The following is a 25,772-nucleotide window of genomic DNA, read 5'->3' as shown; positions in this document are numbered from 1 at the left end:
ATCTCTCAAGCAATTTAAAGTTGTGCATGGAGGTTTATAGAGATCCTTAAGAACATTTAAATTGTGTCCTAAAGGCTGATGCAGATTCTTTGGTTATTTCTGGATCTCCACAATGGGACAAGATTTCAGTCTTGGCTTCAGGGTCAAATTGCCCTATTCCCAGAATTTATCGCGAAATATCAATTTTCTTTCAGGTTTGAACTAAAGGAATCTAATGATGCTTTACCTGAACTAGAGAAATTTATCCTAGTAATCACACCCATAACAATCCTGTTTCTATAAATGTCAACAAACCTATCAATTTCCATGACAAAATTATTACTCACCAGTAGCTGCCTCTTTAAAGGTTCAGCTACTACTGAGTCATGAAGATTGGCTGCAAGGAGAAAAGCAAGAGGAGAATATCTGTTGTTGCTGCAACCTAGAAAGAGAGGCAACCTTTGGTTTGGAGGTAAGTTATTGCAAACACAAGAAACAAATTCTTATCAATTATAAGTAAGAGTTGGACTGATAGGTTAAAGGTGTCAAGTTTGAAAATGGAATGTTCTTCTCACTGAGGAGAGACTGATTACTGGAAATGGAATTTAAGGGTCTATTCACTGAGATATAATAGGAACAAAAAAAGCTACGAGACCAAAAGAGCAGGACTGCATGCAGAGACAGCTGTGCAACAAACTGAAAGGCATTTGCCCTGCAGGTGTCAATTACTTTTTGTGAGTGTGTAATTTTCTAGTGCAGTACTGAGTATTTGGACGCTCTGTCATCTGCTTTAGCTAATTGAGGCTCACTACACAGTAGACAGCTGCTTCTGTGTTCTGCAGTATAAAATTCATAACAAACAAGTCTTTGCTGGTCCCCAGCAACGACTCAGTTTCATTTGGTTCAGTCGACTGAGAACCAGGTGAATTATGTGTCAGGTGCTGTGCTGCAGACTCTTTATACAGACTCTTTATATTCTTAACTCATGAGGAGGATACTATGACCAATTTGGATTAAAAAAGGAAAATGAGCATAATCGTTTCCTGAGATCTGAGAAAAATAATTTACCAAAGCAATGAACAGCCAGAAAGAGACCCGCTTGGACATTATCCTGTTGTGTTTGCATGCAAAACTGGTGACTATTTTGAATATCTGCTTTTCTATTATTAAGTTTATAATTGTGAAGGTGAGTGATTTTCTTTTTCTTTCTTTATGTTAAAAGGCTTGCTAAAAAATGTTAAAATACCCTTAGTCAAAAAAAAGTTACCCGTGTATTTTAAGACAAGGAAAACATTGACACATTTCTAAAACTCTATTTTTTATGGAGTGAATTGAATCATTTCGGTGACTTTTCCTTCTTGCTGCCTAATTTGTTGGCATCCAAAGGATTGGAGTGGCTGTGATGAAGTGTTTTTGGATTTGTACGTAAGATGAAAATACTACCATTTGTCAGAACACTGTGTGTGATCTGATTAAGCTTTTAAGCTTCATATACTTCATGGAAAGACAATGATGACTGGTTCAGAGATGTCAAAAGACTCTTAACAGAAGAAGGAACCACAAAAGAAAGGCATAAAGGAAACCATTAACAATGGAAACCGTTATTGTGCTAATTGAATTACATACACCATATCATTTAATCTTATCAACAAATATACGGTATAGGTGCAACTTTATCGTCATTCTATAGCTGGGGAAGGTGATAATCAGGAACATGCTCAGGTCATCTAGTTAACAAGTGGCAGAGATGACCTTTGAACTAGGCCTACCTCCAAGGCCCATGCTCTTGACAATATTATGGAATGTGATTGACAGAATATCAGGTAGCCTGGAGGTAGCTCATGGAACAATGGTTTTTGCAGAGACGACTTTTACAGGTGTATGTAGAAGCTCTGCTATTCATTGAACTCCATTTGTACCCAATGCCCTTTGGGATCTCAAGTGGTTTACACCGTAACCCAGAAAATATGAAAAATTCTTTAAAATTCAAATTTGATATAAAGTTACAGAATGATAATAGCTGAGGATAGGAAGAGTTTTTGTTATTGTTAGTGCCCTCCAGTCAATTCCGACTCCTAGTGACACTGTGTACAGCAAAGCAGAACCCTACCTGGTCTTTTGTGCCATCCTCTCACCTTCTGGCGCTATATCAGACAATGCTCTGCAGCTATTCAAAAGGTTTTCATGGCCAATTTTTTCAGAAGTGAGTGGGCAATCCTTCTACCTAGTGTGTCTTAGTCTGGAAGCTCCACTGAAACCTGTCTACCATGGCTGACCCTGCTGGTATCTGAAATACTGGTGGCAGAGCTTTCAGCATTACAGCAACACTCAGCTGCCACAGTATGACAACTGAGAGATTGGTGGTGTGGTTCCCTGACAGGGAAGCAAACTTGAGCCACAGGCAATCACAGTGCCAAATCTTAGCCGCTAGACCACGAAGAAGATTAGAATAGGGAAATCAGTTTGGGTTTGGAGTGATCTTATGTCCTGAAATTGAGAAGATGGTCCTGGGACTTAGAGCAAAGTACCTCATAAAGTTAGATGGACAAGGGATTCTGAAGTGGGAAGGCTCTTGGGACTTGAGAATGGAACAAGAATAATAGCTAACATTTGCTGAGCTGTAATTTTGTTCCAGGAATTTTACTATCTCATAAAAGCACTAACACATTTAACGGAAAAGAAATGACATGACTTGGAAGGATAGACCTTCAACCAGCTCAAAGAACAGTTTACAGCTTGATGGCGGAACAGAAGATGGTTATGGGCCTGGAAATCCTAATGATACCATGACAAGTCTGGAGAATTGAGAATGTGACTACATTTAAAGTACCTTCTATTCTTCAGCAATTCCCATTTAATGTGTGATACTGAACAAGTGAGATCAATTTTCAAACATATTTGGTTTTGTCCTATGACAATGGATGCTTTCATGTGGTGTACCATTGGAAAAGTGAAAGGAGAAAGGTTGTGAATCTTACAGGCAAGAACTCTAGCTTAAATGTTATTTATTTTACGAATAGGTGATATACCCACAAGGTTCAAAATTTAAAAAGATACTAAAGGATATACTGTAAACAGCCTATCTTCCATTCCTGTCAATAAGTTATCTATTTCCTTTCTTAGATATGAGAAACCAGTCTTGTTTACTTTTCTAAGATATTCTATGTGGGAGCAAAAATGTATGTGTATATATATATATATATATATATACACACACACACACACACGTACATATATAATCTTTTTTACACTAATGGTAGTGTGCCATATAATCTGTTCTGAACATTACTTTTACGCTTAATATTTCTTGAAGGTCTTTCTATATCAGTGCACAAAAAGCTTCTTATTCTTTTTAATAGCAGAATAGAATTCCATTATTTCTATGTCCCCTTCTCATGGAAACTTAAATTGCTTTCATACATACTATTACAAACAATACTTTAATGAATCAATTTGTATGTAAATCTGTTTACACATGTGCCAGCATGACTGTGTGATAATTACCTGGAAGTAAACCTGTGGTCAAAGTTATAAGTATGCATTTATGATTTTGATAAATATTGACAAATTGTCCTCCACAGAGCATGTACCAATTTGTGTGTCCACTGAGAATGTGTAGGAGTGCTTGTTTCCTCATCCTTAGGAAGCAAAGTCCTTAGACATGAAACCATGCCTCATCCCTGTGAGCTATTAGTGCATAGTCACCTGAAGAATACATCACAGTAAGAGGTGTCAGGAAATTTCTCTGTTTGGAAATTCTCTGGGATTTTGGTCTCTGAGATTTTTGAACACTTTTTTCAGCTAATATATATACATTTATTTATAGATATGAATTTTAAACTACCAAATAGAATGAAAAATGTCAACTAACAGTAACAGTCACAATTCATATACACATATGTATGTATATACCTATTATACATTTTTGACTTATATACTTATATATTGTGTATTATACATGTATTTGTTATATATAATATGTAAGTATATATTGCATATAATATATATAATTATGTGTATTATTTCCTTAGCATATATTCTTAAATGTAGAATTTGTAGGTCAAATGCCATGCACCTAAATAAATAAATGAAAAGGAAGATATTTGATGATCTATAAGAATTTAGATAATATATTACATTTTCATCTGAGGGAAATTCTGCAAATATACTCTAAGGAAACAAACATAAACTAAAATACAGTCCCCAAGAGAAGAAAAGAGAATGAGAAGAGAGAGATACCAATGGTAATCAATGAGTAGATACATACAGAGGTAGTATATTGGTGAATAAATAAAGACTGACAGTCCAAGTTCGTGTAATGTAAGGGCCGATGAAGAACTCTCAAAAAGGTATATTGTAAGGAAATTATAAACACTTCTGAATTATCTCAGTAACATGTGGGACTTTGAGGATGGAGATAAAAATGGAGGAATGAAAGTTTTCCTGTAGTTCTATCTTCATTTAGAGTTTGAGGGAAAATTTAGGAGATTAGACAACATTCTAGTGGAAAAAATAGGTAATCTTTATGAGCAAATGGTTGGGTCCTGTAAGTCAAATTCTGAGAGCAGAGAAAGAGACGGTACCACTTTTGGAATGTTAAAAATGAGTAAAATGTTCAAGTTAATGAAAACAAATAGTGACTGAGAACTTCACCAGCAAAAATAAGAAAGTTGGAAAAAAGAGAATGCATTAATACCAAAAAAAGTAGGTATAAAAATAAAGTATATGAAAGAATAAAATGAAGTACATTAATAGTTGTATTTTATAATGAATGGACTGAATACTCTCATAAAAGAAACTGAAAAATGTGCATGGGATAATCTATCCAAAAGCTTTCCTTTTTTTCTTTTTTGGAGAAGACCTAAATAAAATAAAAAATATAGGAAAGCCCCTTGTGACACTAATAAAGAAAAAAAAATCAGTGAAGAATACTAATGAAAAAGGAGACAGAACTTCTCATATAAGGGAGATCACAGAATTATAAGGATTAAATGGGACTCCATGACAGCACATTTGTTGTCATTCTATGAATAATTACCTAGCAAAATATAAAATATCAAAATCAACTGCTCTCAAATTGCCATGTTGAAGTCTTACTTCTTTCTGACCAATAACCTTTTTTGGTTGGATATTTCTTTTGAAATGTTAGTACTGTCAATTAGATGACAAGGTATTGTAGCAAGTGTGCCAAGTTGTCTGCAAAATGAACAGTTAAGAGCTTGTACCTGCAGCCATATGGCTTGGGTTTAAGTCCTGGTTGTACAATTTATTTAGCTACATGGCCATGAGCTTAAGCACAATATTTAACTTTTCTGTGCCTTATTTTCCTCCTCTATATGATGAGGAAGATGATGCTTATAATAACAGTAGTTGCCTAATAGGGTTGCTCTTCAGACTAAATTAGATAATGCTCAAAGAAAACAATCAGTAAAGGATTGGTACAGAGTAAGAAATGAGAGTCATTATTTTGTCACTGATTTTATTCATTTATTCAACAAATATTTTTGAGCATCTATCTCTGTGTCCGCTGTATTGTAGATACTGGGACTGTGGCAGTAAAGAAGAAAAAGTACTTGCCTATATAAAGTTTACATGCTACTGGACAAGACAGATAATAAACATAATACAGTATAATTTCAAGGAGTGACAAGATCACTATCTATTGTATGGCGGTCTGTAGCCAATAAAAATGGATTATTGTTCAGTTACACATAACACAATACTCATTTTTATTATAACCTCTAGTTAACATTTGTGATGAAAAATATGAGAAAAACTCAGGATTCATCAAGGAAAATTTAGGTTTGAATCTTAACTCTGCTATATGTATACTGTTAGTCAAACCTCCTTCAGATTTCTGCTTTGATTTATTTATCTGTAAAATGTGGATAATAATACCTCTCTCCTAGAACTGTGATGAGACTAAACGAGTTACATGGCATACTGCATGTAGCTTGTAACATGTTAGTTTCCTCTTCCCATCCCTCTCTCCATTCATGCCTTCCCTCTCTTCAGTCCACTTTTCTTTATTTCTTCTCTTATTTCCTTGGTCTCTTCTTTTTTTATTTTCTTTTTTTCTCTGGGAGTATATGGTACTTGTTTGTTGGCACACAGTAGAAAGTAATCATAGTAGAATACATCTTTTGTTTCAACATACTCTAATGTCTTACAGGTAAAAGAGAAACAGGAAAATGGAATGGGACAACCAAACCATTCTGGTGGAATTTTTCCTGAAGGGGCTTTCTGGGTACCCAAGGCTTGAGCTACTCTTTTTTGTGCTCATCTTAATAATGTATGTGGTCATCCTTCTGGGCAATGGCACCCTTATTTTAATCAGCATCTTAGACTCCCACCTTCACACCCCTATGTACTTCTTCCTGGGGAACCTCTCCTTCTTGGACATTTCCTACACCACCACCTCCATCCCCTCCACACTGGTGAGCTTTCTCTCAGAAAGAAAGACCATCTCCTTTACTGGCTGTGCAGTGCAGATGTTCCTCGGCTTGGCCATGGGGACAACAGAGTGTGTGCTCCTGGGCATGATGGCTGTTGACCGATATGTAGCTATCTGCAACCCTCTGAGATACCCTGTCATCATGAGCAAGGAATCCTATGTGCCCATGGCAGCTGGGTCCTGGATCATAGGAGTTGTCAACTCTGCAGTACAAACTGTGTTTGTAGTACAATTGCCTTTCTGTAGGAATAACGTCATCAACCATTTCTCCTGTGAAATTCTGGCTGTCATGAAATTGGCCTGTGCTGACATCTCAGGTAATGAGTTCATCATGCTTGTGGCCACAACATTGTTCATATTGACACCACTGTTATTAATCATTGTCTCTTATACATTAATCATTGTCAGCATCCTCAAAATTCGTTCTTCTGAGGGGAGAAGCAAAGTCTTCTCCACCTGCTCAGCCCACTTGACTGTGGTGATAATATTCTATGGAACCATTCTCTTCATGTACATGAAGCCCAAGTCTAAAGAGAAACTTAATTCAGGTGACATGGATGCTACTGACAAACTTATATCCATGTTCTATGGGGTTGTTACTCCTATGGTGAATCCTTTAATCTACAGTCTTAGGAACAAGGATGTGAAGGAAGCAGCAAAACACCTACTGAGAAGAAAAGTTTTTAACAAGTAAAGAGGAAAGGGACAGGAAATTTTTATAATTACAATGTGGAAATCAATTAGAGAAACCAAAGAGCCAAACAGATAGGTCCTTGCTGCTATGTCAAGTTCATCTCTCGAATCTCTCAAGCACTAAAATATTCTTTTTTGATTCAGTACATGGTGAAAGTACATAAATGGTATCACTGTTTTAGGAGTAAGTGACTGTAGTTTGTTGTTGTCATTGTTGAAAAGCTTGAGTGTGATGGCAACTAGAGGAATAGTGTAATAGGCAGGGAGATTTCCAGACAGGAAAAGTTATACTAGTATTAAAACGTTAAGAAAATTTTTTTGATAAAATTATTTCCAAAACTAATTTAACACTTCTTTACTTCCTTTACAAGACAGCATGAAATCTGGTTTCAGATTTTTAAAACTTATATTATGAATTTGCAATACTGTAATTACCAAAATATAATTTAGTTTACTTGGAGTCTATTCAAATATGTCATACTAATTGTCCTCTGGCTAGGTATTTACATACTATTAAACTTTCTGGTTCTATAATAGTATTATTTTTATAACATTTTATTCATCTCTAACTATGAGGCATTAAATTATTATGCTTTTATACTTTCAACATGTCTACTTGTCAGTCTTCTTTCCAAAGAACTTTTGATACATGGGATCTAATGCTTTGGACTTGGAACCAAATAACTAATTTTTAAAGCTGTTTGAAAATTAAATGTAAACAACTTCTGAGTCAAATACCCACTGAGAAAAATAGAGCTATATTTTTTTCTCTGTCCCATTGGCTCTCCATCCATGAAGTCTCTTGCTGATCCAAGAGGAATCTGCTGTTAGGGAATGCTGGATCTACCTTTTATATGTTTTTTATGTTTGATTTTTATCTGGGGTTTATACGTCTTTTCTCCAATATGATAACCTTCAGCTTTTAAAAAAAATTTTCCTCTTTTCATTTTGTTTCTTCTTGATCTGAATTTTACACTTCAAATTTTCATGTTGGATTTTAATATTGCATGTATTTTCTTTGTTTACCTGCTATCATATTAGCTTCAGAATTTTTTATTTTAACTTTTATGTTGTTTAGCTTATGTTTCTTTCAGAATTTTTTTTAAGATTTTATTTTTTTCCTTTTTCTCCCCAAAGCCCCCTGGTACGTAGTTGTGTATTTTTAGTTGTGGGTCCTTCTAGCTGTGGCAGATGGGACATGGCCCCAGCATGGCCTGACGAGTGGCACCATGTCCACGCCCAGGACTCAAACCGGTGAAACCCTGGGCCACTGAAGCAGAACGCGCGAACTTAACCACTCGGCCAAGGGGCCGGCCCCTTCTTTCAGAAGTTTAGAAAACTTTAAGATATTAAGTTACTTGGTTTTATTCTTTTATATCAGTTTGATTGCTTTAGCTTTTTAATGCTAGTCAAAATCCAACTTCGTTAATTTTTATTTAAATTTTATAATATTCTTGCTTTTCTGTTTTATCATTTACAAAATCTTTTTAATATTGTGTTTACTTTTTTTTTTTTGCTGAGGAAGGTTCACCCTGAGCTACCATCCGTTTCCAATCCTCCTCTTTTTGCTTGAGGAAGATTTGCCCTGAGCTAACATGTATGGAAAATCTTCCTCTATTTTGCGTTTGGGTTGCCCCACAGCATGGCCACTGACCAGCGGTATAGGACTGTGCCCAGGAACTGAACTTGGGCTTCTGAAGCCCAGTGGGTTGAATTTAACCACTAGGCCACCGGGGTGGCCCATCTTGTGTTTGCTTTTAACTGTAAAGTAGATACCCATTTTCCTCCTTATAGTTCAGAAATGAGGCAACAGGGAGTGTTATATGGAACACCACACCACAAAGAGGGAAGTTGAATGGCTCCTTTATCTCATTGCCCTTCTACCTATCTCTGTCTCTTTGTATCAATCTTTTAGCTCTATTAGTAATTATTTTCTGAGAATGTCCCGCAAGATTTAAAGAACAAAAGTTAATCCTTTCCAGATTCTTTATCTCACTTAAAAAAAAAGATGCTTCCTCTTGGAATATGTGCTTTTTCAAACTGTGTGTGGGATAAATGTTTTAAGATGTAGTTTCTCCAATATAGTATAAAGCTGTTAGACTTGGATAAACAGAGGAAAAATTAGTCTCAAAACAGAAGCTGTCAGCATACACAACGAGGTCATGACAGATTTGATTGACAAACCACAGCAGAGGTTTTGTACCTAGGTTCATAGCCTAGTTTTATATTAAATATATTTATTCCCAAGATGAAGTTCTTAGGAATATCTTTTCTGGAAAGGTCATATATATTATTTTTTTGTGTTTTTCCTTCATATTAGTTTCTTTCATCATAATGGTCAATGAGAAGCTGACTAGAATTCAGTTTATCCAAAATAAGATTTTTTAAAAATGGCATCAGAATTGTTCCACTGATTCTCGATTTTCTGACCTCATTGGATTCAGACTGGTCATTCTACATCTGCCCAGAAAGTGGGACCGCCATATTACAAATTGATCCTTCTTTGGAAAATACTTAGGAAAAAGAGAGACCAGCAATTTTTAACCTTTAGTTGACTTTCTCAGGAGAGAACAATGTGCCATGAAGAGGGAGATAGAATACCTGAGGGTGACCGAATGGGAGTCTTTAGAGACTCCTGGTTGTGACTGATCATCCCTTGTTCTGGACCATTATTTAGGCTTCACTGCTGGTCATTCCTGCCTGTTCTTCAATGTCATCAATGTTGATGCAGTACTTTTTCCACTTTGTTTCATGCCATGCATGGTACAGCTAGTTCTGGGCTTCTGTTTACTAACAGAAGGTTTAAGGAAGAGACATAGAAGAGAATAACAATGCAGAAAAGGAAAAAATAAAACCCTAATTAGACATCAGATCTCACTGTTCCTAAACTCCACCATGGATTTTCATGATGATTCCTTATCATCCAACTCTCTCCTTAACCCCTGGTCTCCTGTTATGTTAACAGGGTTCACTGTGCCTGTGATTAGAGTTATACCTTAAATTTGTTATCAATTTGAGCCCCAGGGAAGTGCGTTATCTGTCCAGAGATTATTTCCTCAGCCTGACTTCCTGAACTTAGGTCTGGTCCTTGGAAGTGATCTGGTGAAAGACAAAGCTTAAGTAGTTGTTGCCAGCCAGTGCATGAACAGTACTGTTTTCGGATGCTGGTAACAAAGTATGATGCCTACATTTTTGTAAAACCTCTTGTGACTTGGGAACATTACGGTTTTAGTGGAAACAAACTTGAAATGGTGACCATACGCCTCTATTTGCTCAAAACTAGTCTAGTTAACACCAGTTGCCCTGGTGTAATTAGTAATAGTTCTCCCTTTCATTGTCAAAATTGTCCTGGTTTTGATCAACTAACATATGGTCACCATAAACAATGGGACCTATTAGAGGCAGCAAGAGCATCAGATTCCAGGGACCTTGTGGGAACAGCAGATAATAACAGCGTGATGGCAGTGTCCTGAGGGGGACAGAGTGGACGTGTAATATTCAGCATGTGTGAGATACTCCTAGGGACTCTTCAAATTAAGTGGGTGGGTCTTTCATCAAGTTTGGAGATACTCCCTTAAAAAACGTGCTACAAATTACATTTTAAATCGCCACTGAAAAATTGTGTAGCGCCCACCCATCATAACAAGTCGATATTGGATCTGTGGACTTTCTTTCAGGCAATAATTAACTAGAATGGTTATTATTTCTGGTAGTTCCTTTTCAGGATAATAAAACTGTATCCTCTGTTTATAAAAAACTGGTTTGTCCTTTTCTTCTGTATTGTGGAGGACTGGCAACCAACTCATCTAAAATGATATGTGATCATTAAATAACAAGTGAAAAAATGAAGATCCAAAACAAAGCACCTCTGTGTTTTCCCCCTAGAACATGTTAGCTTTTTCATCAGAAGATCTCTCTTGTTGGCTCTGTCTCTTCTGAGATGAGGAGTATGGAATGGGAAATCTATTTTGAGCTTTTAAACCTTGGCCTATTACTCATCTTTAACATTAAATATTAGAATATAATGGAGTAGTGCCTACAGGCAAATAGGAATAATTTCAAATACTTCCCTATTCTGATCATTGCTAGGGATTCAACAATTCTCTTAAGGTGAAAATTGTCCAATAGTCGTACATTTGCACATAGATTTTTCCTCTGTCCTATCTATTTGCATATCTCATTGTTTAAAGATATTCCTTCATCAGACATCCTTGATATTCTTGGTAATGGCCTTTGAAGGCCATGATAGACTTGTATATTATTTTAAAAGATAAATAACTTAGAATCTTCAAAAATGAGATGTCATTTGTGATTCCATAAATTCTGAGGTAGCTTGAAAATGTTAAGATGTGTTTGCCGTGGCTCTGAAAAGACTGACACTAAAGCGTACTTTCCACTCTCCACTAGATTGGGGAAATGAGTTTCTGGGATCTGTATAAACCTGGGACAAATGTACTTATTTAACATGACCTTGAGTTATCACATCCATGAAATATCTTGATTCTGAAGGATAACAAGTTCCTCAAGTTTCTAGGAATGGGCTATTAACCACCTTCTTTAGGTTACCCTGAAGCTCTGGGGAAATTATGCCCTGAATAGAGAAGGGGTGCTGAGGAGAGATCAACTAAGGCTACAAGTAAACTAATAATTTTTCTTGCTGAATGTTTCCATGAGTCATAAACAACATTTTTCTGGACAGGTGTAGGTTTGTATCTATAGCCTGCCGGATAACCATGGAAAATATTGGTCTGAAACAAAAAGCCATTTAGCTACTGTTAAATTTTTGTAGAGTTTGATAGAATTTAATGAAATAATAGATCCCTACTTATTGATGAGTACGGCTGTGCTCATTTTTGAATGTTTGGATTCAGTTAGAAGGGATGTCAGGCTATCCTTGATAACACTGACTCAATTTGTGTAGATCAGAGCAATTTCTCATCTACTCCTGATATAAATCTTCAGGTATATTTTTATCAGCTTAAGTTTTTAAACAAGCTCTGTGATATGTGAAAGCCATTAATTGGGGCCCAGGTGGCAAGTAGCCTGGGACATAAAATCTTCAGGACAATTGACCTTGGTCTGTACTAAAATATATGAAGATTTCTACTGAGGTCTTGGGCCTCCATCACCTTGACACAAGTAATTCTGTAACCAACTAACTGCTTTGGGTAACTCAAAGGAGGTTTCAAAAGCACTTAACTGTTTCTCTAAGTTTTTTTTTCAGTTACGTTAAGAGATGCAATCACCAACCACCCTGAAGCGGTCCAAACCCCACCACAAGAGTGAAATTTGCGTAGACTGGTCAAGTAGTGCCCAAAAGTTTCCTTTGCTTTATTTTAATGTTAAGATCTAGCCCCAGGAGGAGCTTAAGACTTAATAGTATAACATGTGATATATGCAAAAGCATGTTTTCAGACTATGCCTGTGCAAGCTTAAACTCACCTCTACATGTGATGATGAAAGTTCTCTTTCAAATATTCATTCCCCATCTGAAATAAAAGGCACCTGCTTTTCCTTGCTTGGTGAGCCACAGATTTTGAAGTGATTCCCTGTGGGCTCCTTGTTTGCTGCAAATACATTGTACCTTCTGTGACAACTACTTCTGGGGAAGGCTTTGATTTCAACTCACCAGAAGCAAACCCACTTTGGTTGGTAAAAATATGATCTCAGAATCGCTCATGTTGCAGATCCATTGGCTAGATCAGATCCACCCAGATACTCTATTTATAATGATATCACAGTTTAATTCAAAATTTGTAATTTACTTTACATTTGTTAGAAATCAGATCGTGACAAGGCATTTTTTACTTATTTTTATTTTCTCTGTTCTGTCTTACTAAAATAATTAGAAATATATCTTATAGGATTCCTGGGACCTCATTTATACCTGGTAATAAGAAAATGGAGTTTACCTTTGCTATAATATTTTGGAGCTAGAAATATTTTCTGTTTTCTGGAATCTGCTTGCTTGTGCTGCAAGGGACATCTTGAATTTTAAGGAATGTAACACCTGGTTTTAAATAGTCCATTGCCATTTTGAGGCAACGATAAATTTTTCAAATAAAATTCTCTCATTTTACCTAATTTTTTTCCCAGCTCTTGAATATTCCACTGTAATAGTAAATATTGATGAGCTCTGCACCAACTATACCCTGGGGTAAAGATTTCTTCCTAATCTAGAATATCTATTGTAAACAGAGTAGGGTAGCACAAGAGGGAAAACACTAATATACTCAAAAGTAGTAGATGTTTGCAGAGCAGTAAGCTGGAAACAATCTTCCTTTCACAATAACTCACGTTTTGGGTCCACAAAAGACATTTGCTTCAATTCAAATAAATTTTGTGGTGTCTGATATTTTCTTAGGACTCTTCCAGGAACACATGATACGTTGCTGAACAGAACAGACAAACATTCTTGCCTTCTGAGGGCTTACTTACACCCTAGTCAGGGAGACAGAAAAAAATGTGAAAAAACTATTAACAATATTTAACGTCTGAGTGGAGTATCTGATGGTCGCATTAAGAAAACTAGAAAAGCTGGATAGTATGATCTTTTTTAGTGAATGAGATTGCTTCTGAGGAAGTCAGGATATGAGGAGATAAGATTCTGGAGAGAAGGGAAACTCATTTAAGTGAGCCAAACATTGCATGTTCCTCTTTTTTTCCTCTTGGGGGCATTTGCTGATTCTTCATTGGTGCCTGTTGGTGGGCTAGAAACTATGCAGAGGAATGCTACTAAGAGGCAGAAAAGTGAGAATAGATTTTGATAATCTCATGGGTCTGGGAAGAAAAAACTTGTATTTTGGACCTGTGAAGAGGTTGGCTTTCCTAACTGAAGGGAGACCAAGGTCTTTAATTGAAGGGTAGTACAGATTAGTGATCCCAACATTTGTCATTGGTTCTCCAAATGAGGCATTTACTGATACTTAGGCTGCTCAGAGTAAGAGGTCTGGAAATTGAGCAAAAAGGGACTAGACACATTAGGGGTGATAGTGAGATCAGCAGTCCCAAGTGCTTATCAGAAAAAAATCGAAATCTGAGATGCATGAAGGACAAAGCTCCCTCATATAAACTCTGGGTTCTCATGTCAGACCCTAGAAGGATAAATCTGAAAAAAGAGATGGCTATATTTTGGCTAAGCCTTACAAAATCTTAAATCCAAGTCTAAATTTTCTCCATCCCTCTTTTATATAAGTCAATCTCTCTCACCCCAGTTTTCTATCAGAGGATAAAGTGAATTCTCTTAGTATAAATAAAACCTCATCCAGAGATTCTGCATTTTTTCATATACAATATCTGACATTTAATAAAAAAAATTACCAAGCATACTGAGATACAGGATCAAGAGACAAAAAGAGACAATTGAAGACTCTTAGGTGATCCAAATATAGGAATTATCAAGCACAGATTTTTAAAGTAACTGCTGTTAACATGTCCCTCAGCATACATAACAAGATGAGGCATCCACTGTAGAAAGGGAAATTATACAAAAAAATCAAGTAGAAACTAGGGAGCTCAAAAATACAACTGGAATTAGGAACTAAATAGATGAATTTAGCCACAGATTAGACAACATTGAAAAAAAGCTTAGCAAACTGGAATATAGATCAGTAGAAAATATCCAGATTAACGTGTGGAGAAGAAAAAGGAAGGAAAATACAGAAAAGATTGTAAGAGCTATATGAGATGTTGAAAAAGTCTAACATATGTATAACTGTACACTCAGAGGGAGAGGAGGAAGAGGAAATGAGGTAGAAAAGCAAATGGCTAATAGCAAATGATTTTCTCAAACCTATGAAAGATGTCAAACCACAAACTCGGGGAAATCTACAATGTTGAGAAGGGTAAGTGAAAAGAGAGCCACACTTAGGAACCTCATTGTAAAATTTCAGAAACTGACAATAAAGATAAGTATAAAAAACAGTCACAGGAAGAAACAAAGACATTTCATCAAAGAGGCAGCAACAAAACTTAGAGTTGACTTTTTAACAGAAACAATCAAATTAGATTATAAAGAACACCATTTTTAAAGTGCTTAAAGAAAATAACCACCAACCAATAATTACATACTCTGTGAAAATATCCTTCAAAAGTGAAAATAAAAATACAAACATTTCCAGATCCTTTCTTCCAACCACTCACCCCCCACCAACATATACATCACACATCTCTAGCAGACTTGCCTTGAAAGAAATTGTAAAGGGATAACCATTCAAGCAGAAAAAAATGAGATCAGATAGAAACAAATAATAAGGAGTAATAAGCATGGGGACAGATGAATATGTGGTTCAGTCTAAATGAACTTCAAGTCTACAAACAACAATCATAATGTCTTCAGCTTCTAAGCTATATGTAGAATTTTAACTTACAATACAAGTAACACGAAAACTAAGAGTGGTTAAGTGGAGTTAAAAGTTTAGCATTTTCTAGGAAGTGATAAAAGTATCAATATGTTATAACCTTATAGTCAAGGATATATATTTTTACCTCTATTGTTAGCATCTCCCCCTGCAAATAGAAAATAAAAATAGATGAATGGAGGGAAAATGACAAATTGCTCCAAAGAAAGCAAGAAAGGAAAGACAAAGGATAACAGAACATTTGGGACTAATAGAACACAAAAAGTAAAGTGTTAGATAAAAAACTCACATATGTCAGTATTTATAATAAATGAAGTAAAAGATGACAAGAATGCATATTGTCATCACTTATATTCAATATTGTTCTGGAATTCATAATCAGTACTGTGTGTAATGACAAATGATATAAATGAGAAAAATGTCATTATTAACAAATGACACTTATGTGTACATAGAAAATCCAAATGGTCTAAATACTTTTGGAATAAGTAAGTGAATTTAGCAAGATTGCTGAGTACAAGTTTAGCATGGAAAATCATCCATATCAATAAAAAAGATAGAAAATGGAATTTAAAGCACAATTTATAATAGCATCACAAACATACAAATATATGAATAAATGTAATATAATATGTGCAAGTCATTTATACAAGAAAAACCAGTACATTACTGAGAGAAATTAAAGAAGCCCCAAATAAATGGAAAGCTGTTCCTTCCTAAAAGATTAAAAGATTCAATAATATGAAGATGTCAATTCTTTCTAAATTGACATGCAATCTCAAGGCAATCCTAATAAAAATTCTAGCAGGTATATTGTGAAAATTGATAAGCAGATACCAAAATATATGAATGCCAACACCAGCCAAGCCATCCATAAAGAAGAAAAAATTTAGAGGACCCCAAGTCAAGACTTATTATAGAGGTATAGTTCATAAGTCAGTGTACTATTGGTGCAAGGATAGAAAAATAGAACAGTGGAATAGAACAGTGGGCGAAAAGCAGATCCACACATACACGGTGAATTCATTTATGTCAAAAGAGACACTGCAGTGTAGAGGGGAAGGGATCTTTTCAATAAATCATGTTGAGTCAAATAGTATACACGTAGTAAAAAATAAATCTTGACCCTTGCCTCATACTATATGCAAAAATAAATTCCAGATGGATTGTATTAATTCCATATATCAATATGAAGGTAAACAATGTAAGCCTTCTAGAAAGTAAGGGAGGAAGCTTGGACTACTCAGGCTATGGATAAAAATGGGATAGACAGATGAATAAAATTGTGATTCTTCTATGAGAATAAAGGCCCAGGTGAGACAAGGTTGGATAGGTAATGAAAGCATCTATTGCTACCTCAGTCTTACATTGCTACAATGATGCAGCAGAACAAACAACCATAAAGTCTCAGTGGCATACCAAAATAAACATTTACTAAAGTCAACAAGATGCAGCTTATCTTTGCGGGAGCCAGGTGATCTCAATTAGATTATCCTTGCATCTCAAATTAGCTGTGAGTTAGTTTATTGACTGTTTCTGGGTTCACTCATTTGGCAAGGATTGACTGATGGCTGGCTCAGCTAGGATGGGCTTGGCTGTGGCAACTGGGACAACTCAGTTCTGCAAATGTGCATTTCATCCTCCAGTAGGTTAACTTGGATATATTTTCATGATATTAGGAGAAATGGAAGACAGAGGGCCAGCCTAATTGTGCAAGTGAGTTACAAGTCTCTGCTTGCATTATATTTGCTAATGCTCAGTGACCAAATCAAGTCAGATGCTGAGGGCCAAAATAAAAGTAGGTGGGCTTAGGAAGGAGTGAAGAATTGAAATCATTAATCCAATTAATATACCATGACTATATAAGATCACTTGGCTAATCAATAGTTGAACTGAGGTTCAATCTGCAACTCTCTTACTTTAAGTCCAGTGCTCATTCTAATGCATTGCTTCTTCAGCGGTTATTACATAATCTTAATAAAAGCAAAAATATTGTGCTAGGAACTTAGTGTTTTCAAAGGGCATTTGATAGGAATAAATATCTGATTGATCAATGCTTTCACTTCCTGTGCAGCCATTTAAAAGCTCAGTAAGGATGTTGTGTCTTTTGTTACTCAGATAGAAATAATGGGAGAGATTTCTGAAGATAAATAGGCCACTTTAGAATCTCAGAGGCCATAAGGGAAGGCATTTCTACAATTCTATCAATTGCAATGTTTGCTGTGTAATTAAGGCAACCTACAGAAAGAATGGAATGGGCAAATCCCCTCTTTCACTTCTGCTTGCACAAATGCTGCTCAAGAATCAGGCTTTTTAATGGGCCAAATGATCTGAAATAATTTAAAACGTTTTACCTATTTTTTTGTCCTGAATTAACGAATGCAACTTGGAGATTCAGATCCTTGAGAACTGGAACGTTTCTTACCGTCTTTAACTTTGAGAGTCACAACACTAAATTGTTAAGGGAGTTGCAAGGTCCCTAACAGCCACAGGAGACTTTCGTGGACTTAGTTCCAGGTATAACCTTTTGGAAGTTTTTGGACAAGATCATAGCTGGTGATTTGGCAGAACAAATCTTCATGTCGTAATTTCTCTTCAGAAATTATTTTTGAATTTTTATTTAAAAGGAGCTATGTATGTTGAGACTTTGTGAATCAGACAAATTTGTGTTGATTTTTTGCAAACCAAGAACATCCATATCCTTTTTCATTGCAGTCTTCTGAATAAAAATACCTGTGCACAACCAACTTAAATATAGCTTTCATAGAATATGATCATAATTACAAAATTCAGCATCTTTCACTATTTTGAGCACTGAACCAGACTCACAGGAAAGACTGTACTGAAGATAATTTTAACTCTAAATATTGAAGCATGCATTAACCAAGAAGGAAGATGCTCATCACATGTGAAGAGGTAATTGGGAGCAGACCTTGTTTATCTCTTTCTGGGTCCTCAGATTTAAACAATTTATTGATGAGTCTCAGCTAGGTTAGGAAACCAGAATAGAGAGATTTACCTTAAAAAGAAGTACTAGTTCGCAGGAAAAACACTGAATTGAAGAAATGAGTGTATAATATGGGATACAACTTTTGCCTGTAAGTTCCAGATTTTCTCATTTACCTCAGACAAGTAATAAACCCCTCATAGCATCTCTCAACTTTAAAATAAGAAGTTGCATCAGAAGTTCTCTGAGTTTATACTGGCTCTGATATCTAGAAAAGAAGGAAGGGAATGTGTTGGAAAACATTTAATTGCCCTAGCCCTGGAATCGGAAATTGTTTTAGAAAAAGAGAAAGTATCTACATAAAATGACTTGGGATAGGTGAGACTCTGATGAAGAAGTAAGACAAGGGTAAGGGAATGATGGGGACTCAACCTGCATGAGAAAAGGAGAAGGCTCCAGTGCTTTGTTTCTGAGAGGGAGGACGAGAGAGTGGTAAAGAGAAAAGAAAAGGGGAGGGCAAGAGAGGAGCGGGAGCTAGAGCAAGGACACTGGGTGCTGGGTGGGAAGACCACTGGATAAACCCTCAGTGGAAGTGGTGGTGTGTGTTGACCAAAACGGACTTTGGTGATCAGAAACGTCAACTTTCACCTTTCTGGAAATAATCAGTAAAGTGTTTCAAACTCACCAACGGATTGGGGGTTGAAATTTTAATAGATTAGTAAGAAGGTGTGAAGTTTTTTCTCTGAGCCAATGTGGGCCAGCACTGGAGCAGCATACAGGCAACTATGATTCTAGACAGCAGGGAGATGAGGAAATCGCAAATGCTTTGTGACTCTCTGAAATATTAGAGAGGCCGTGAAGTTGGGGTGGTGGAGGGAGAATTTAAAACAAATGAATCTAGATCTCTGAGATCTGCGCAAGATAGGAATTATCATCCTCCTTGAATAGACTGGACAACCAAGTTTCAAAGAGGACAAGTGATTTGCCTAATTTTGCACAGCAGTAAGTAGCCTGTCTGGATTTAGACACCAGATTTCACACTCTGAAGACTGTGCTGATTGTTTGGGAACCATTTCTATCTCCTTTAAGAGTATGAGTGATCATTGTCTTTTCCCCCTTCTCACTCTTCATCAAATATTTAAAGCTAAGAGCTCATCACCTTCTTTCTTAATTCACCTAATTCTTTAATGTCATAGATAAGATTGCAGATGTAGATGACAAATTGAGAATTCTTCAGGCTTTTATTTTGACACAGAAACCTATAGTGAAAATGTACTTATTTTTAACGTATCAAAAATGTACAATGTTGAAGGTAGCAATGTATTATAAAAAATTTGAAATATAAGTTATTACTTTGCTAATATTGTGGGGAACATGTTCTTGAGAAGCTCACAGTCCAATGGTGGGAGCAATAGCAATCTGCACATATGGGTATAGTTCACGTGTTACAATTGAGTAGCATAAGTATGTACAAAGAATGAAGCCGTAGTTAAGACTATGGCGTACAGTTCTGATGATTGGATAAAATATTCAAGAAAGACAAGATTGGTGCTGGGAAGGAAGGGCACTCCAGGTAGATAAACTGTAGATTAAAGACATAAACATATAAAATGCCATGGTAAGTATGAGGAACCACAAGCTCTTTGTTGTTCAGACCAGAGTGTGGAGGTGGAGTGTTGGGAGATGAGGTTGAGAAGTAGGCAACGATAAGAATGTGAAGCATATGTATTTGTGACTGATTTCATTTGAACTCTATTTTGTGGGACAGTGAGTGATCAATTGTGAGATATAGTGCAAGTATTTTGATTTGCATTATAAACTAGTTAGCATTGAAAATGATTTTCTTTCTAAGAAAGTATGGGTTCAAGATTATTCCATATTCAAAAATGCTTTCTTGAAGACAGAAATCAAATAGTGCTGTAGTGATTGGACTCTTGTAGATCTTCTATTTGTGTTTCTTACTGTGCAGCATATCCATCTGTTATCTTAAATAATCTGCAACTATATGAATTGCAACCATATTGTTTCTAATTGCAGATTTTACAATAAATTTTTCCGTGACCAGCAAAGCTACCCTGGTCCTTAACTTCAGTAGGTCCAAAGTGTTTTTTTATTGAGCCAGTTCTTAAAATGTCTCACTGAGAAGCACCCCCAACAAAGAGTTAGGATTCTTACTCTGTGTTTGCCTAGTACCCTGGGGCATACTTATGTCATGGTAATTGATTAATACTTGACTGGGTCTTGTATTTTATTGTGAGTTGCCTTTTATGTAAAGCAGCTCTAGATCTTCAGTGACTGATAGCATATTCAGTAAATGCTGGATACATGAATGAATAATTAATATGGTATTCCCCGATAATGATATTTTGAGTATCCCTAAAATGAATCTCTTGAATGTTGGTAGAGTTTAAAATTTTAAATATGTACAATGTATACTTTTATTCACTACTACTAATGAACAAGGAGGAATAAAATGGTCAAGACAAACTTGACAGTCATTTCAAATTTTACTTTTCTGGGATTTTCCTACTACCCCAAAGTGGAAATAAGCAATTTTGTGCTGTGCTTGCTGATGTACTTGACCACCTTGCTGGGTAATATGATTCTGATCTCTATCACCATCCTGGATTCCCACCTACACACACCCATGTACTTCTTCCTCAGCAACCTCACCTTGCTGGACATCTGGTACACCTCTTCTGTACTCACTCCAATGCTGGCAAACTTTGTTTCAGGGAAAAACACCATTTCATTCTCAAGATGTGCCACTCAGATGTACTTTTCTCTTGCTGGGGGCTCCACTGAGTGTGTGTTCCTGTCCATGATGGCATATGACAGGTATGTGGCCATCTGAAACCCCCTGAGATACTCCATCATCATCAACAAGAGGGTTTGTGTGCAGATTGCAGCTGTCTCCTGGGTAACAGGCTGCCTCACTGCCCTGGTGGAAACAGGGCAGTGCTGCATCAGTCTCTGTGGAAACAGCGTCATCAATCATTTCGCTTGTGAAATTCTAGCTGTCTTAAAGCTAGTTCATGTAGACACTTCCAAGGTGCAGTTAATCATGCTGCTTATCAGTGTACTTCTTCCTATGCTGATGCTCCTCATTTGTATCTCTTATGGGTTCATCCTGTCCAACATCCTAAGAATCAGTTCAGTGGATGGTTGAGGCAAAGCTTTTTCAACATGTGCAGCCCAGCTAACTGTGGTGGTTTGGTTCTATGAGACAGCTCTCTGCATGTACCTGAAGCCCTTGGCTGTAGATTCACAGGAAATAGATAAATTTATGGCTTTGATGTATGATACATTAACCCCCATGTTCAATCCTATCATATATAGTCTATGCAACAAAGAGGTGAAAGTGGCTGTGAAGAAATTGCTGATTAGGCACCCTCTTTGTGCTCGTTTCATCCCTAGTAGCAAATAACATCAAGAAACATTTATCTAAGGGATGTTTAGTGGTCATTATACACCAGAACATTGGGATAATGGGGGAAGACACTCATTTTAAATGAGATGTGTAACTTCCTAAGTCTCTTCTTGACTGACCACTGAAAATCTAAGATAATATAAATTGTCTTTATGAGCATATCTGAAATCTTATACAAGTGGTTCTCCTGATGACAAATTTTAATTTTTGTTTTGGGTTATAGAGTGTTGAAGAGAAATGGAGGTACTCTGGACAATCAGACCGGAACAGCTTCAGGGCAGATGTGACTCAGCATGTCTGTTGCAGGCTGTGCATGCTCCCACCATAATGTAATTACCTTATGTAACCTGCACCTACATAATGTAAACATTGCCCATTGGCTGTATGCTGTTTTTGTCTAGTAATCATATAAAAGTGGCCATAAGGGGAACTAGTGTGCTTGCCTCCGCTGTCTGTCAGCCAGAGTGAAGTAAATAAAGGATACATCTGTCCTGCCATTGGCTGCTCGCATGTTCTTTCGACTCCCTGAGCCCCATAATTCAGCCCTCAGATGTTTCTCTCCTGCATACGTGTCAATATGATTTTAAGCATTGTAAGTGTACTGTTGAATATTTAAAATTGTATACATTTAATGTACAAATGTAATAAATCAGGTCAATTGTTTAGCTAATTTATGATTAACCTCTATTTTAGGCTGAATTGTGTCCCTCCCAAACTGTCATGTCGAAGCTCTAACCCCCTAGTACCTTAGAAAGTGTCTATATTTGGAGATATGGCCTTTAAGGAGGTGAACAAGTTAAAATGAGGCTGCTAGTGTGGGCCCTCATACAATCTGAGTTGTGGCATTATAAGAAGAGGAAAACTGGACATACACCAGGAATACACCAGATATACCACGGATGCTCACCCACAGAGGAAAAGGCACAGTGAGAAGGTGGCTATTTGCAATCCAAGGAGAGGGCTTAGAAGAAATCAAACCTGCCAATACCTTTGTCTTGGATTTTCTAGCCTCCAGAACCATGAATAAATACATTTCTGTCTTTTAACCCACACAATCTCTGGTATTTTGTTATGGCAGCCCAAACAAACTAATACAGTCACTTTTTCAACTTGATAAATGTAATGGAAATAATCACATATTCTATAAATGTGTGGCTGTGTTTTCTATGTGTGGACATATCTGTTCATGCAGATGGATACGTGCAATGTGAATGTCTATGTTCAAATGTGAAAGGTATGCACAAATATATCCTTAATAGAAGTAGGGTGGAAGAGTGCCAGTCAGGAAAAGTAAATCAGAATTTAGTGATACATTGTTGGTCTTAGGATACTGACATTATTTTGTAAATTCAAAGAAGCCACAGGGTGTTTCAGTGAAACTATTATTACCCTTTTTTATTGTGATTTTCCCTGACACTTGGTTCCTTAAAATCAAGGGTATAAGTGAACCTGTTGCATTTAGAAAGAAAAGATGTATCTATCATATAGAATTTATAATACCCCAAGATCAATAAAGTGGTATGAAATATATGAATATATCTTATTATATAAGCCACAGAATATAAGGAATTAAAAAATGTACACTCAGCAGCTTTCACAGTATTTGTATATCCCGTCTGAACTAGATGACTAAATGTGAGGTCGATTTGCAAACTTATTTGTTGTTTATCATAGAGTTGTCACCAGAGTCTGTAGAATTGTTGTGATGGCTTGAACCCAGGTTAAGGGGTTCCCATTTGTGTAGAAGAAAAAGACAGAAGATGTTCTTGGGTTAACTTTACGCATGTGAGAAAATCATAGCAAAGATTTATCTAGTCTGTCCAAAGGTGACAACCTCATCCAGACAGTAGTTAAACTGGGGTTAATGGATTGACCTATCATTATCCAATGATAATCCTTGAAGGCAATGATCTATGGCCATTGGAAGAGTAATAGAAGGGTGAGAGAGTGGAGGTAATAGACAGAAGGGGAGTATACACAAGTATACATAAGTAATAGCTAATGCTCTGACTAGACTTAAGGCAGTTTTGAATTACAACTATTCATATTCACTCATCCTATCCTCATTCAGAGATTTCACCTTCACTGCCTGCATAAGGGCAGGATGAATCTGATCTATAGGGGAGGAGGGAGAAAGTATCCAAGAACAACAAGGCTCTATTTCTATATGTAGTCTTCCTAAGGAAAATTTCTATTCTTCTTAAAATGTCCTGTTATCTCTCCTCGAGTTTATTATCTCAACGAGGCCAGATTGTTAAGAATCTTTTACTACTGAGCTTTATTCTATAGAATATAGAAAATCAATGAAGATATTTTGCATTCCTGTGATGTTATCTGGTTAAGCTCTTAGGTTAGAAAGACTGGGCTTGTGACAGTATAGAGGATTTATTGAGAATGGGAGCAGTGACTTAGGGGTCTATTGCAACAGTGTCCGTAAAGGCAATGAAGACTTAAACAGAAAGGAATGGAATGAAGAAGATAGGATGAACAAGGAAATCAGAGGGTTGTAGGATTGGATTTGGGGATCTCTCAGATATGGACAGATAGTCATCAAAGATTACTCCAATAGTCTAAAGAAAGAACATACAAGGCAGCCATTGGTTGGATGAGAGGAGAAGCTTAAGGATGATGACTTCACAAAGATAAGGATGTACATTTGTTTTCTGGTGACTACGCATTGAAGGTCAGACTTCCATGTGGAGGCAGACTAGTACAGGCCAGGAGAGAAATCAGGGCTAAACCTACACATTGGGAAGTCCTTTGCACAGAGGTGAAAATAGAGCCCCAGGTGTGGATGATGTTGTCTAGGGAGAAATTTAGGACAAATTTCTATAAAGTGGTTTGCTCTGTTTTCTAATAATTGGTCTGAGCTGTGGTATAGGGGAAAGAAGAATACAGTTGGGATCTGGAGGAAAGAATTCTAATTTGTTTTTTCTATACAAGCTGAGTGATCTTAGGCAGTTTCTTACACATCTAGTCTAATTTTGTCTTCTTTGAAATTGATAAAATTTATTTAATATTTTTATAATAATTTTAATATACTTATGATTGTTATTTAAGAATTCTTACTTGCTAATTCCAAAAGACCGCCTGTCAATCAGCTAGAGAGATGGGATTATCACTTTGATACAATCCATTTTTGATTTTTTTTCTGACTAGACTCTAGCTTCAGTTATTTTGAATTTTCCTGTATTTCAATTAAATTGAGAAGCATTTATCAGTGTATTACAAGGCTAGGCTTATCACCCTGGCAGTACTTATGGATATAAGCATAAAGTACTCCATGATCTCTCTCTCTCTTCCAGCTTTACTCCATAGCCACCCATACTAGAATATACTAAACAAAATTCCCTTTGGTGAAAACAGATAGGTGAGTAGGATTTAAATTTCTGCCTCTAACCAAGATGAAGTAACAGAGATCAGATTTGCCTTTCTACCTGAAACAATAAAAATAAAACAGAACTAATGCATGAACAACTAATTTTAAGACATTGGAAATCAAGCAACATAGGACAATGATTTCTGAGAGATGAGAAACAAATGAAGTGAGCCCTATAATTTTCCCAGCTTACTTCCTTGAGTGAGTTTCCAGGTAAGAAGATAGAGAGAAGGAACCATGTGGAGTCTCGCTGAGTTTAGAGGATGGAGTTGAGAGGCCAGGGAGAGCACAGCAGCTAGTTTTCAAGAACAAAATACCAGGGGGGGAGGAGGAAGATACAGAAAGAAGAGCTCTTGAGATCCAAGGGGGATGTCCCTCGAGTCCTCAACTGAGTACTAATCAGCGCAGGTGTGTGAGGAAACTAACTGGGCCTGGGAAAGAGTCACTCAAGAGGATTAGAGGGAATGATTTTCAGAACTCATACAAGGCCTGGAATCTTAGCACACCTTACACCCTAAAAAAGACATGTT

General features: G+C 36.5%; 1 protein-coding gene and 1 pseudogene across 1 annotated transcript; both read left to right on the top strand.

The window, feature by feature from the left end:
• The first annotated feature begins 6,170 nt into the window (after positions 1-6,170).
• LOC124249189 (olfactory receptor 13C2) lies at positions 6,171-7,127 on the top strand. Its single transcript, XM_046680077.1, has one exon. The coding sequence runs from the start codon at positions 6,171-6,173 to the stop codon at positions 7,125-7,127; it is 957 nt and encodes a 318-aa protein (XP_046536033.1).
• A 13,779-nt stretch (positions 7,128-20,906) lies between these two features.
• Positions 20,907-21,860, top strand: LOC124246362 (olfactory receptor 13F1-like; annotated as a pseudogene).
• Positions 21,861-25,772: the final 3,912 nt, after the last annotated feature.

This window comes from Equus quagga, chromosome 1, assembly GCF_021613505.1.
Source record: "Equus quagga isolate Etosha38 chromosome 1, UCLA_HA_Equagga_1.0, whole genome shotgun sequence".
NCBI classification, from domain to species: Eukaryota; Metazoa; Chordata; class Mammalia; order Perissodactyla; family Equidae; genus Equus; species Equus quagga.
This window is presented reverse-complemented; position numbering and strand designations above follow the sequence as displayed.

Excerpts from the sequence above, each read along its gene's own strand:
- LOC124249189 (XM_046680077.1), top strand. The coding sequence starts at position 6,171 with ATGGAATGGGACAACCAAACCATTCTGGTGGAATTTTTCCTGAAGGGG.